This window comes from Opisthocomus hoazin, chromosome 11, assembly GCF_030867145.1.
Source record: "Opisthocomus hoazin isolate bOpiHoa1 chromosome 11, bOpiHoa1.hap1, whole genome shotgun sequence".
NCBI lineage: Eukaryota > Metazoa > Chordata > Aves > Opisthocomiformes > Opisthocomidae > Opisthocomus > Opisthocomus hoazin.
In genome coordinates this window covers 45,778-59,864 of record NC_134424.1, presented here as the reverse complement: position 1 = coordinate 59,864, position 14,087 = coordinate 45,778, and the positions used below count along the sequence as shown (strand labels likewise).

Here is a 14,087-nt window from a genome sequence, read left to right as displayed (position 1 = left end):
AACTGCTAATAAAATTTAAGTTTTTACAAATGGATACATCTGATATTCCTTACACTGCAGAGGATCAGATTAGAGCTGGTCTGTTTTAAATAACAGAGAGATAAAGAGAGGTTGGAGCATCATGGCTAAACCAATTTTTGGCTGGCTCACTTAACTTTCAAATCAGTTTGTCTCCTCAGACGGACAGCATCCCATCCAGAGAGGATCAGAAAATGGAATGGAAATGTCACCACTTTTTGGGTAGGAGAGTGTCTCACTGCTCCAGTGGGAAAGAGGACCTTTTGCTTTAAACTCAGGAGTGGTACAACATGCTGATACAACAGCAGAGGGCTGGGTTTGACCTAAAAGATCCGTTCTAGTCCTATGTTCCTGTGCTTTGGCAAACAATGATTCAGAGTTTCCCAACACATGACAGTTGTAAGGCAAGGTATCTAGAGGTGAAATCTCTGGGCTTCAGGATGTACCCATGAAAGTGAGGTGCCCAGCAACATTCACCTTCTGGAACAAGGAAACACAGTGGAAAATTTTAGGGCTAACACATAGGGACTGTTTCCCTTCCTCTTTAATTCTAGATGCAGCATTAGGTTTTTCTAAATAACTCTAGAGTTAGCAATAATTGTTTCCTGGATTGTTAAGGTTTTTATACAAATGCCTCACCCCTGAAAATCAGAAAGTGTTGGTGGAGAATTTAAAGTTTGCCCCAATTTTCCAGTGACTTCTTTTAATGTTTAACTGTTGAGAACCTTGTCTTTAATATGTCCCCTTCTCATCCTCTTTCACCTTCCCAGTTTCCATCAAGGGATAATTCTGAGAAGTTAACAGAAAGAAGGAGGAAGGGTTTGTGTTTACCTTGGAGACAAAATTCTGCAAAAAACATTACATCCTCAAAAAGCAGACTTTCGGAAAGAAACTCACGGCAGATTTCCTATGGGCTTTGTGAAGGGTTGAGTGTGTCCGAGCGAAGAGCGGGCGCAGAGCCGCGTCCCTCAGCAGGCGCAGCCCTCCCGATCTGCCAGTCCGGTTGTCCCTGGAACCCCCGCCTCGCCCAGGCTTGCCGCTTGTCCCCGTCCCGGCGGGGCCAGCGACGGGGCACGCACAGCCCCGGGGTGCGCGGTGCCCCGCGGGGAGCCAGTGAGCACCCGCCGGGGCGGGGGGGGGAAGAGGAGGGCCAGCCCTGGACGGAGAGGTGCCAGCCCCGGTGGCGCGGCCCCCGAGCTGCCGGCCCCGAAGGAGGGATGCCGGGACGGGGCGGAGGGGGTGTGGGAAAGCCCCGGCGGACCCGTGCCCGGACCGGGGAGATGCGGGTGGGGGGGCTGTGCCATGCCGGTGGTATTGGCCGCAGAGGCGGGGTGTGCCGGCCCGAGGGAAGGAGGGTGCCGGTACCGCAGCAAGGAAGCCCGGCCCGGCGTTCGCCGGCCCGGGGGAAAAGATGTCCGGAGGCGGAGAGCCGCCGCGGCGGACCCGCGCACTTACCGGCGTTGTTCATCTTCCACCGCAACTTCGCTCGCTGGCTGCCCCGGGCGCCTCAGAGCATGGTCCCGGGGCCGCCGCCGCCTTCGCCCCTCGCGGACGCGCCCGGCCCTACAGCCCCTCCGGGGGGCACGGGAGCGCGGGCGGGGCGGCCGGACCCGCGGCGGCGGGCTGGGCGGGCGGCGGTGCCGGCTCGGGGGCGGTCAGCGCCGCCGCGCGCCTCCGCCCTGCCCCGCGCGCGGCCCGTCGGGGGGCGGCGGCCGGCGCCGGGGCCCCGCACGGCCGGCGGCGCGCGGGGCTGGGCCGGGCGGGGCCGGGCGGGGCCGGGCCCGGAGAGCGGCTCGGCGCAGGCATCCCCGCCGCGGAGCAGGCATCCCCGCCGCGGAGCAGGCATCCCCCGCCGCGGAGCAGGCATGCCCGCCGCGGAGCAGGCATCTCCGCCGCGGAGCACGCATCCCCCTCCGCGGAGCAGGCCCGGTGGCTGCCGCGGGGTGCGGGGGGGGGGGGGGGGCGAGGGACGCAGCACGGATGCCCAAGGGCGCGAACATTTAAAGCCGCAGCGGGTTGCACTGTCCTTCGTCCCCCCTTTCGCGTCCCCCCCCTTTCGCGTCCCCCACTCCCTTTCCACCGCCCGTGGTCCCCTCTTTGCACCCTCCTCGATCCCCCTCTCTCCATTCCCCCTCCCGCCTTCCCCCCTCCCTCCTTCCATATCTCCTCCATCCCCCCTCCCTTTTTCCATCCCCTCCATCCATCCTTTCCCTCTTCATCCTTTTCCCTTACATCCTTTTCCCCCTCTTCACCCTTTTCCTCCCGCCCATCCTTCCCTCCTCTCCATCCTTTCCCCAGCGCCATCCATCCTTCCCCACCCATTTCCCCCTCCCTCCAACCCCCCACTCCGCTCCCTTCCCCCTGGGACACGACCGCCCCCGGCGAGGAACCCCCGGGGAGCGAGGCTTGGGGAAGCCACCCTCCCCCGCAGCCCCACCCCGCACCGGGCGTTGTCCCCTGGCCCGGAGCATCCCTGCGGAGCCGACGGCAACCTGCTGCTGGAAGCGGCGCCTGGGCGCGGGGAGCCACGGGCGGTCCCTCGCACACGGACCGCGCTCGCTCAGAGCAGCTCAGACAGGTCCAGGCTGCTGCCTTCCCCTCTGCCGTACACCAGCTCCCAGCGCAATGGAGCTAACACAGCATCCTGCGGCTGGGCCCTTGCCCTGTTCTCGGGCTGGCAGCAGCACTAACCCCCAGACAAGGTTGGATCGCCCCCTTCCTCTCAATGGAGGCATAATGTAACCCTGCTACCTTTCCCAGTGGAGCTGGTACTGCTCACGCAAGAAAGTGCAATTTCCCTCCCCTGGCAAAGAAATCCCAGGAGGGCTGAGCTGACCCCAAGGGTCGCTTCCCCAGCCAGGGAGGGGACATTCCTCCCCAGAGCAGCATGGTTTCTTGTAGCCATCCGAGAGCCCTGCATGCCAGCAGGCTGGGGAGGGGGCGGAAAGTACACTGTACCTGCCCAGTGTCCAGGCCAGGGTGTGTGTGAAGCAGTCAGGTCCTGCTTTGGCATTTTGAATCCCACAGAAATCAGGACTAGTGCTAACACCATCCCAAGCAACTTCATTTCAGATGCTGTTAGTTCTCCTTTTGCAAAGTACCTAATAACTAAGATCATCGTGTTGGCAGATGGTCCGTAGTATAGTCGAAGCTCTTTTTCCTGACCTTTCGATGCTGTCTCACTGTGACTGATATGCCTTGCATGGTGCAGAGTGCCTTGCGCATTAGTGCACAGACCTCTGAAGAGAGAAAGCAAGCGGTGAGGGAAATGGGAATTAAACCCTTCTTTCTGTGGGCTTGAGTGTCTCCCACTGAGTCTGGTATCCAGGAATGCTGGGTTCTGATTCTTTCTGGGACCTTGGTTGTATCACTACACCTCTAAGCAAGCATTTGCAATCCTGTATGGTTTTGAAGACGCATGAATTCACAGTAGCAGCTCTTTCATTACTACTCTGACTGACATAGATGAGGAGATGGAAAGGCCTATATATTCCCTCAGAGCATAACATGCCTGGTGTGTGCCCTGGTGCATAGAATGAAATGGGTTTCCCTGGCCCACCTATGGCCAGCAATCATCTGGCCTTCTCCCATCTTCATGTACAGGTCCCTGATTTATTCTTGCCCCCTGCAGCCTTGATGTCCCTGTCAATCAGCACAAATAACGTATGTTAATAGACAGCATCCTCTGAAGCAGCTTCAGGAGTATGGATTTAGGGTCTTGCAAAGTGTGGGAGAAAGTTTATGTGACACAGCGGAAAAGAAAGCACAAGTAAAAAAATCAAGCATAGTGCAGGGAATTTGGGAAAATTTCTTTGAATAAGTTTTCCAGGAGAATAACTTTTTAGTTAAACAGCTGCAAAATACTAATGCACTAAGGGAGGCAGCAGCAGGAAGGAAAGAAACATGTTTTCATAGAAGAACTGAGAGGCTGAAGAATTTGGGAGATTTTCCTAATAACCTGAAAAACATAGTCTAGGTCTCAAAGTTTTCTCATACCTAGATACATAATGGAAAAATGTTGGTTACATATGTTACTAGCAAAACCAAGCCTTTGTAAAAGAGATTCTGCAAACAGACCAGGTGGTCTTGTAGTTGCTGTGCTATTTCTAATGTGCACATCACTCAAAATCCTTTTTGGTCTGCTGTAGGGCAATGAACTATGATACTTCATAGGCTCTGATCCGAACAACCAATCTGGGGAAAAATTCATGGAGCAAAGAATGACTCTTTTCTCCCATTTTCTGTGAAAGGAGCTAAGCACTCCAGCAGAATCCTTTACTTAAGGACAAGGGGACAACTCCTCTGCCTAGCATTATGCCAATAGCTCGGAGTCTGGCTGAGGGGCAGGCATTACCCATGATTAGTTTTGTGACCTACCTCTGGAAAGGGTGAGTGCTTCTCACAAGTTCCTGTCTGCCTGTTCTCAAAACTGCTTCCTGCCACAAAGGGCAGGGTGCCAGGGTACCTCCAGGAGTCGCTGACTCCTCTCTTTCATCAGATCTGATTGGTTTGAACTTTGAACTGGTTTGTATTGGTTAAAAATGCAACACATGCAGAGCTACGAGATATTTCACAGTTCACCAAGGAATGTGTTCTTGAGCTGTTCAGACTGATTTTGGACCCCAAGGACTCAGCTGGATGGGCAATTAAGCTAAACTTGGGTGCAGTAGGGACAAAGAAACAAACATCTGTGCAGTGATCACTATCTTAGAAAAACTGAAAGTATATTTAGTAAGCAAAAGGCTTATATTCTCCTTATTGTCAGTCTAAAAGACAATCCAGGGTGTAATTTCCTGTACTGAAATGATGAAAAGCTTTAGGAGCTTTATAGCTAAATGCAAATAAGAACGAGAAAAGAACTGCTTGAAATTTGTCAGTTTATCCTCTAGCCCTCTTCAAAAATAATGGGGAATGATCTGTATTAGAAATGGAAGAATGGGAAGGTGAATGCATGTGAACGTGTTCAGGAGATGCTGAAGGGTCAAATCAAACTTTTGCAGCCAAAAGAGGAATCTTTTCACAGAATGTGAATTTTGCAAGGATATACTGCAATGAAGAGTATTGTAGGGTGGAGGCCACATCACATAAAACACTCCTTGAAGCAAGCCGAGTTCAGCACAGAGGAATCATCTTTCACAGGGAGAATCTGTGACTTAATTGACTAGAAGTGAAATCAACACATCTATTTTCACTACACAGTTACTGAAATAAATATAAGCAAGTGCATAATCTTTTTCAAGTATGGCTACTCCATATACTTAAGTGCCCTACTAGATCAGAGCTACCTGTAATGTTGGAGTCTTATTTTTTATCATTGTAACATAAACTAGCATTCTGTATGCCACTTGAGATGGCTGTCAGAAATCTCAGAGCTTATACAATGCCACAGTTGGGTCTGCTCATTCCTCACTGCCATGAAGATTTTCTTTCCTTCTCAGCTGCCCAGATGCCTAATTCTCAAGCTCTTGCCCAGTTTTGATCCATGTCTTACCCAGGCAAAGCTTCATTTAAGGTAACATTGATACTCATCAGTGACCTGGATGAAGGGTTAGAGTGTACCCTCAGCAATTTTGCTGATGATACAAAACTGGGAGGAGTAGCTGATGCACCAGAAGGCGATGCTGCCATTCAGCATAGCCCTGGACAGACCTGGACAGGCTGGAGAGTTGGGCAGAGAGGAACCTGATGAAGTTCAACAAGGGCAAGTGCCGGGTCCTGCACCTGGGGAGCAATAACCCCATGCACCAGTTGAGGCTAGGGGCTGACCTGCTGGAGAGCAGCTCTGTGGAGACAGACCTGGGTGTCCTGGTGGATGACAGGTTGACCATGAGCCAGCAGTGTGCCCTTGTTGCCAAGAAGGCCAATGGGATCCTGGGGTGCATTAAGAGGAGTGTGGCCAGCAGGTCGAGGGAGGTTCTCCTTCCCCTCTACTCTGCCCTGGTGAGGCCCCATCTGGAGTACTGTGTCCAGTTCTGGGCTCCCCACTTCAAGAAAGATGACTAACTACTGGAGAGAGTCCAGCAGTGGGCTACGAGGATGATGAGGGGACTGGAGCATCTCTCCTACGAGGAGAGGCTGAGGGAGCTGGGCTTGTTCAGCCTGAAGAAGAGAAGGCTGAGAGGGGACCTAATAAATGCTTATAAATATCTTAAGGATAGGTGTCAAGGGGATGGGGCCAGCATCTTTTCAGTGGTGCCCAGTGACAGGACAAGGGGCAACGGGCACAAACTGAAGCATAGGAAGTTCCATCTGAACATTAGGAAGAACTTCTTTACTTTGAGGGTGACAGAGCACCGGAACAGGCTGCCCAGAGTGGTTGTGTATTCTCCTTCTCTGGAGATATTCAAGACCCGCCTGGACATGATCCTGTGCAACGTGCTCTAGGTGACCCTGCTTTGGCAGGGGGGTTGGACTAGATGATCCACAGAGGTCCCTTCCAACCCCTACCATTCTGTGATTCTGTGATTCTCTGAACTTAGCTTGGGCAAGTATGTGTCCAGAAACATGTTTATCTTTACTTAATGGAATGTGACAATCGTGCACTCCAAAGCACTTGGTGCCCATATTTGCAAAATATCAGTAGAGCTCTTCAGGCAGCAAACAAAGAAGTAGCTGAAAATACACTTCTATGGATTTACTCACTGCAGTTAGTCTTGTTTTACTCCAGACTCTCACATCCGCTCAGATAGTGTCTATTACATAAAGCACCAGAGGAAGTAAAATCACAGAGAATCAAATTGTGAGCTGGGATCTGAAGGACAGCAGATGGGTGCTTCAGATATCATTCAAAGTGAGCAAGTGTAAGTGAGGAGCAATGCCATTGAGGGTCAAACGTTATGCAGGTATAAAAGTGATGTCAGTGAAAGAAAAATTGGGCACTGAGTCAAAAAGGCTGAGACTTGGCATAAACAAAATCAGCAGCAGCTCTAGCTTCACTGGGGCCAGATCTGAATTTCACTCCTGGAGGTCAGCAAACAATCTTGCTAAATTTCATATGGAAAAGGGGAAAAAGAAACCCACCCAGCTGGAGAAATTTTGACTGGTTTCCTGCGTTTTGACGGGACCGTGCATTTGACGCCCCCAATACATGCAAGTCTCCCTCAGCAGCAAATCATCAACGAGAGAAAAGGTTATGGCAACAATAACTATTGCTACCTCTGGGCATTGTTTTGAACTGCAACAATTAGTTACACACCTCATTTTTATCAGGGCTGTATACCGGGTGCAATGTGCTGTGTGAGAGGTACATACAGGGAGGAAGCCAAACGCCCATTTCCTCTCAGTATTTGGATTTGTTTTGGTCTCGCTCCAGTGTCAGTCTCGCTGCAGGCACCTTCCACCCCAAGTGCTCCCCTTAGCTCTGCAGCCCACTTATCACTGGGGCCTTTTTGGCTATGGTGAACCTTGGCTGCATTGATTAGCACAGCCGCTGACCCGGAGTGGGGCTGGCAGCTGTGTTCTCCATTTCCTGCCTGGGCATCTGCTGCCTGATTGGAGCAAAATAGTCCTTAAACCTTCTTCAAAACAGGAAACTTCTCTTCTCCCTGCTTCCTGAGGTACAGGAACCGTCTCCGCAGCAACCCCTGGACAAAGAAGGCTCCTATTAACCACTGGGGTGCCATAACGGATACAGTGGGAGGTCATAATTCAAGCCATAATCTACTCTGAAGGCTGGAAAGTGCCTCTCTGTGCACCACTGCTCCCACCCCTCTGTGCCCATGCTGCTGCCTCATTAAACAGTCTGGAAGTTAATTAGCAGATGATCGTCCTATCAATTGGAAGCATTTATAAGTGCCTTTCACCTTCATGACTACATATTGGTCCTGTGTCAGCAACCTCTGGAACATGATTTTGCAATATTGTCCTTCCACATTTGCATTGGAGAGGTGACTGAACATGGCAACATTGTCACCCTTTCAGGTTTTTTGCATGGTGTATCTTAATATTATTTAGTCCTTTATTTTTTTTTTAAATGGCTACTTGTTATAGCCTACAAGTATTGTATGACTGAAAAATATTGACATCTCATGCTTTGCTTATTGAGGAGTTTCCCACTTATGGTCAGGCCTCGTTGAGAAGTCTGAAGTAGAGCTTTCAGAAAATCACCTGTAGTTAGAATGCAGTCCTTTGTAGTCCTGGAGAAAACTACACACATGCTTATAATTGGCAGTTTACATCATTGACGGACCATTGCTAGCAGAGCCAGAGGAGCTTAGATGAAATGAATATTAACTTCTGTAATTCTGTATTTGCACAGACAGTCAAAAATTTGGCTCTAAAGTTCAAATTTGGTGGGTTCTTCCAAAAGAGCATGCAGGTTGGCTGTATCTGATAGGGGGTTAAAGTGCGCCTCACAGAATAAAAGCAAATACAATAGCTGAAAATGGTAAACAGTCAGAAATCGTTGTTCTTATTTTTGGTTTTGGACATAAATTCTACCTACCTGATTACCTTTTCACAGCAATTGTGAAGCCACAGTGCTGTCCCTGTCTGCTCCACCCATAAAACTGAGCCATTTGGATGTCTGAGTATTTTTCCTGGTGTTCAGGCTTAAGGAAATAGAGCAGTAGGACACAGCAACATTCAGAAGTTATCCTTTCCTTTGCATTCCGCTCCTTTCTCATCAAATACTTCCTGAGTGCTACAGGGGAGGATCCCCTCAGACTATCCGATTTCCTGCCAGCAAGCTATGCTGTTGATCCTAGAAAGGTTGCCTTCAAAATCGAGGCTAATTATTTCGCATATGTCTGTACCTACAGCAGTCTGCTATGTATGAATGATCACAAGGGGAAGCTGTTGTGTACTTGTGGCTTATGTCCGCTGTAAACCAGGCCACCTGAATGCCTTTGCCAGTAGTGGGTAGAGAGGCCTTACAGCAGAAGGGTTTCTCATTAAGTTTCCTGTGATTTTCATACACACAGAAGCATGTCCTTTCACTGCAACTGACTTTTAAAGGGAGAAGCAAAGTTTGCTGAGAGAAGCAATTTATTTTGATAGATTGACCTATCTGTGTCATAAAGCGGACAAGCTCATCTTTATTCCCCTCATCAGATTAGGTGAAGAAACAGTATGTTTTAAGATAAATACAATCTGGATGTGCCTTTTATTGTTTTAGCCGAGTTATAAAGTAAGAAGAATATAATGAAACGCAAGATTACTGCTACAGTGTTTCCAGTTCATCACTGTTTTTGTGACTTGTTTTTTGGGGGAAAAAACCCTAAAGCTAGCTCTTAAAAGTTGATGTTACGCTGCACAAGGAGAGGTGTAATCAGAATATAGAAGCATTTTTCACAATGGCCTGGATTGTAGGATAAAGTGATGTATCTGTCCCCTGGAGCCAGCTCTGCTGGGAGCCAGAACTGGGATGCAGAAGTTCTGAAATGCCAAAAATTTCTTATCTTGAGCATCTCCCTCCTTGTTTCTTCTGTCTCTCTTGTAGGTAGCCAAGACCATTTTTTCCCATTCTTCCATGTCTAGAGCAGGCCAAGTGCTTTCCAGCTTCTGGAGTGTTATTCCATGGCCTGGCTGCAGTGCACGTCAATGTGCTTCAAATGGAAGTAGTGTGAGGAAGGGTGTGAGGCATTCCTGCAATGCTGACTCACTTCTCACTGAACCAGGCAATTAACTTTTTCAAGCTTGCTATTGGGTGCGGGTATGTATGGTGAGAAGCCTCACCAATGATCAAGAGATCATATTTTGCTGGATAAGCAACACAGCGTGCATGAAAGCCTTATAGAGCCAATGCACTCAGGTGTGCTCCTTATCTAGAGCATCAGCACTGAGATCTCTCTCTTCTGCCTGGCATGGCTTTGCCTCCAGCAAACATTTCTAAGTCATTGCAGCTGTTCAAGGATGTAAAGGTCCCTTTCATTCTTAATTTTGATAGTAGGGTCAGACTTCACCAGGTTTTCTCTGCAGAAGGTATTTGAGTGTCTCACTTCTTTGGAACACTTCTTTGTTCTATAGGCACAACTGCCACATAAATACTGTTCCTGAATGAATCAGTCCCCAGTTATAGAATTTGAACAGTTTTAGACATTCCTGGGGGAAGGTGTACAGAAAACAAGAAAGTGTCTGTACAACTATTTTGTCAAAGTAGAGCAAGAGTAGCTTCTGCTCACTTTTTGGTAGTACTTTCAGAAGTATTGAGCCCTGGAATTAATGAAACTTGGTTTCTCATAAATATATGGCATGGTTGCCTTTTAAAGATCTTCCCTGCAGCTGGGCTGTTAAATAAAAAACTTTATGAATTCCTTACCGTCTGATGAAGAGTGGACTCATACTGCAACTTTTCGCACACTTGGTTTCCTTCTCTCTTGTCTACATGCCAGTCCCAGACTCAGATCTTCGGTGACAAGGTATCAACAGGAGAGGAGGAAAGTTCAGCTGAGGGGATTTCAATATGGAGGACTGAAGTGACAAGACACACAATAATTATATCTTCTGGGTGGTAGTATTTATGATACCTCTAAAGCTGGGTCAGAGATCTGAGAGTCCACTTTTAATCCAAGCAGAGAAAAAGTGGGACACATTTTAATCAAGTGATGTTGTTTAAAGCTATTTAATTTTCTTAAGTGTTTTGATTTATAAGGACAGATATGACACACTAACACCTCATTATTCGTATGCCTGTGAAGCAGCTGGCCTCTCCCTAATCCCTCTTCTCATACATCCATTAATGTAATTGATTCTAATAATGGAGACAGTGTCATCATTGTCTCTATCACTTCTCAGAGCATGTAACCAGGAGAGTCTGGTGTGTTCCCAAATGTTCCTGTCCTGCATCATGTTTCAGACTGTTTGTTCAGAGCTGTGGAGCACTCACTAGCTCGTATAGTCTCAATGCGGTTAAAAATACTTTGCATTCCTAAAATCAGGATATTGGGTTTAGTTTGGTTTTTCTTTCAGGAACTTAGACAATATTTTACCTGGGTTTCCATCACTCCAGGACACCTTTGATTTCCTCCAGCTTGGCTGAGCCAGACTCTTTTCATTGTCAATCTGAGGATGTTTTTTGTGTGTCTTGGTTAGGGCAACAGTGATGGAGCCAGCTGTGTATCAGGGTGGTTTCAGCCCATCATTTCCATATTACAATACAGATACAGTGGCCTCTTTAAATTTCTTGCTGTGCTCTCCACAGTTCTTTACTGAAGCCATTAGAATTCAAGTCATGCTAGTTCTGGGACATTTTTGCATCTCTCAGACCCAGCCAGTATGGGTTCGTGAAAGGCAGGTCCTACTTGACCAACCTGATCTCCTTCTATGACCGGATGACCTGCCTAGTGGATGAGGGAAAGGCTGTGGATGTTATCTACCTGGACTTTAGTAAGGCCTTTGATACTGTCTCCCACAGCATTCTCCTGCAGAAGCTAGCGGCTCATGGCTTAGACATGTTTACTCTTCGCTGGGTAAAAAACTCACTGGATGGCCAAGCCCAGAGTGTTGTGGTGAATGGAGTTAAATCCAGTTGGCAGCCGGTCATGAGCAGTGTTCCCCAGGGCTCAGTTTTGGGGCCAGTGTTGTTTAATATCTTAATGAATGATCTGGATGAGGGGATTGAGTCCTCCCTCAGTAGGTTAGCAGACAACATGAAATTCGGTGGGAATCTCGATCTGCTCTAGGGTAGGAAGGCTCTGCATAGGGATCTGGACAGGCTGGATCGATGGGCCAAGGTCAACTGTATGAGGTTAAGAAGGCCAAGTGCCAGGTCCTGCACTTTGGTCACGACAACCCCATGCAACACTATAGGCTGGGGGAAGAGGGGCTAGAGAGCTGCCTGGCAGAAAAGGACCTGGGAGTGTTGATCGATAGCCAGCTGAACATGAGCCAGCAGTGTGCCCAGATGGCCAAGAAGGCCAACGGCATCCTGGTTTGTACCAGGAATGGTGTGGGCAGCAGGAGCAGGGAAGTGATCTTGCCCTTGTACTCAGCAATGGTGAGGCCGCACCTGGAGTACTGTGTTCAGTTTTGGGCCCCTCACTACAAGAAGGACACTGAGTTGCTGGAGCGTGTCCAGAGAAGAGCAACGAAGCTGGTGAAGGGCCTGGAAAACAAGTCTTATGAGGAGCAGCTGAGGGAACTGTGGTTGTTTAATTTGGAGAAGAGGAGGCTGAGGGGAGACCTTATCGCTCTCTACAGCTACCTGAAAGGGGGTTGTAGTGAGGCAGGTGTTTGTCTCTTCTCCCAAGTAACTAGCGATAGGATGAGAGGAAATGGCCTCAAGCTGCATCAGGGAAGGTTTAGATTGGATATTAGGAAAAATTTCTTTACTGAAAGAGTGGTCAAGCACTGGAACAGGCTGCTCAGGGAAGTGGTGGAGTCACCATCCCTGGAGGTGTTCAAAAAATGTGTAGCTATGGCACTTCAGGACATGGTTTAGCAGGCACGGTGGTGTTGGGGTGACAGTTGGACCCAATGATCTTAGAGGTCTTTCCCAACCCTAATGATTCTATGATTCAATGATTTTTGAAGTGTCCTTCTTCCTGCCATAATGAAGGATTCTTCACAGTCTTGTGGAGTGCTGTTATTTCAGCGTAATGACACTGAGGAAATGAAGTGGGAAAATAAAGGACTTTGTTCTACTTTTTTTTTCTTTCTTGGGCACCTGTTTGTGGAAAAGAATTTAAGTCCATTTTTGGTGTGGAAGGTGTGGAAGGACTCAGAAAACAAGTGTGTTTCCTTTGGGAGCAACTTTCCCTTCTGCAAGCTGCAGAGAGAAGGGAGCCAGAGAGTCTGGGATGAAAGAGGTCTATTGCTAGGACTCACTGAGAACTGTGAGAAGGATTTAGCTTCCAGTTTCTGATGTCCTTATACACCCGCAAGACCACCCTGGACCCTGAGACCTGCCAGGTCTTTCAAACTAGAGAAAGTTTTGAGATTTGGCTTTGGCTGGACTGTGGACCTGTATATTCTACAGAGACCGCCCCTACTGTGGCTCCTTTATCCTCCAAAACAGGGACCTTTCTGAGGGCGGTCTGCCAGGAGTTGTATTGCTCCAGCTACTCTGAGTGGTGTGGACACAGCCTGGGCTGCTCACATACCCATCCTTGGCTGATCATTCTACTAGCCAATTATTTAAAGCAACTGGATAAATGAGTGGGCTTTTAGGTTCTCTTGTCCATGGATGGCTTTGGTGACATCCATTCATGAAGAAGGAAGACTGTGACTGAGCAGGAGGCAAAAATACAGTGGATAGTACTGCAGATCTGAGCAGCAAAAGACCTCAGTGAAGTCTAGTGAGCAGTAAAAAAAAACAGCAGCAAATAAAAAACATGTTTTTCACAGCAGGGACTTCAAACGTTCTCAATTTTTCAGTGAAAAAAGGATCTGTTTGTTTCTGGCTTTAAAAAAAATAATACTATTTTTTTGTGTGTTTTGCCAACAGCTGATAAATATTTCTGCAGATGGACTTTCAAAGAAAAACATGTTTTTCACTCTCTACCAGCCTTTTACTTCCTTGCTTTACACAATTGCAGGAGAGAGTGAGCAGTGAGGAAGGCAGGGGTAGTTATGCCTTTTACTAGATGTCTTTTTTTTCCCAGATCCAGTTTTGCTTACAGATATAAGACAAAGCAAAACATGTTTTCCTTTGTCAAGAAAGGAAACTACAGCTATTTTTTCTGCCGGCTTAAAAATATACATAAATTATTCTACTCCAAAGGTCAAGCTCATGACCTGCATTTCATTTGTAAATAACATTTTGAGACATGCTAGCATTTTCCAGATTGACAGCTGAATGAGTGCTTGAGAGGTCTTATGGTTTGGAAGAATAAGTGCCAAAAATATTAAGAACGGCTGTAATTAGGGTTCTGTTTATGTATGTAAACATGATGTGCATACAGGTATTGGTATGTCTGTGCAAATGCATAATCTGATTCTAAATTCAGAAATGGACCTAAAGTTACCAGCATGGTAAAAGCTTAGAAACTGTGTAGTACTAACTCATTTATATTGCACTTATTATAGACTATACTTCTAACAGAGTAACTTGTCACAAACATCTTGGGTCTTATTTAGACACATGTGTGACATCAGGGTGAGCTTTGCTTAATATCTGTGGTACAGATAAA

General features: G+C 47.9%; 1 protein-coding gene across 2 annotated transcripts in view; it reads right to left on the bottom strand.

Annotated features, from left to right (window-relative positions):
• Nucleotides 1-1,635, bottom strand: part of FGD5 (FYVE, RhoGEF and PH domain containing 5) — a 111,810-nt gene extending 110,175 nt beyond the window's left edge. For both annotated transcript variants that reach the window (XM_075432805.1, XM_075432806.1), the window contains exon 1: nt 1,474-1,635. In XM_075432805.1, coding sequence (XP_075288920.1) covers nt 1,474-1,486 — 13 coding nt within the window. In that variant the 5' untranslated portion in view covers nt 1,487-1,635. The remainder of the gene's footprint in view (nt 1-1,473) is intronic.
• Between the last annotated feature and the right edge of the window lie 12,452 nt (nt 1,636-14,087).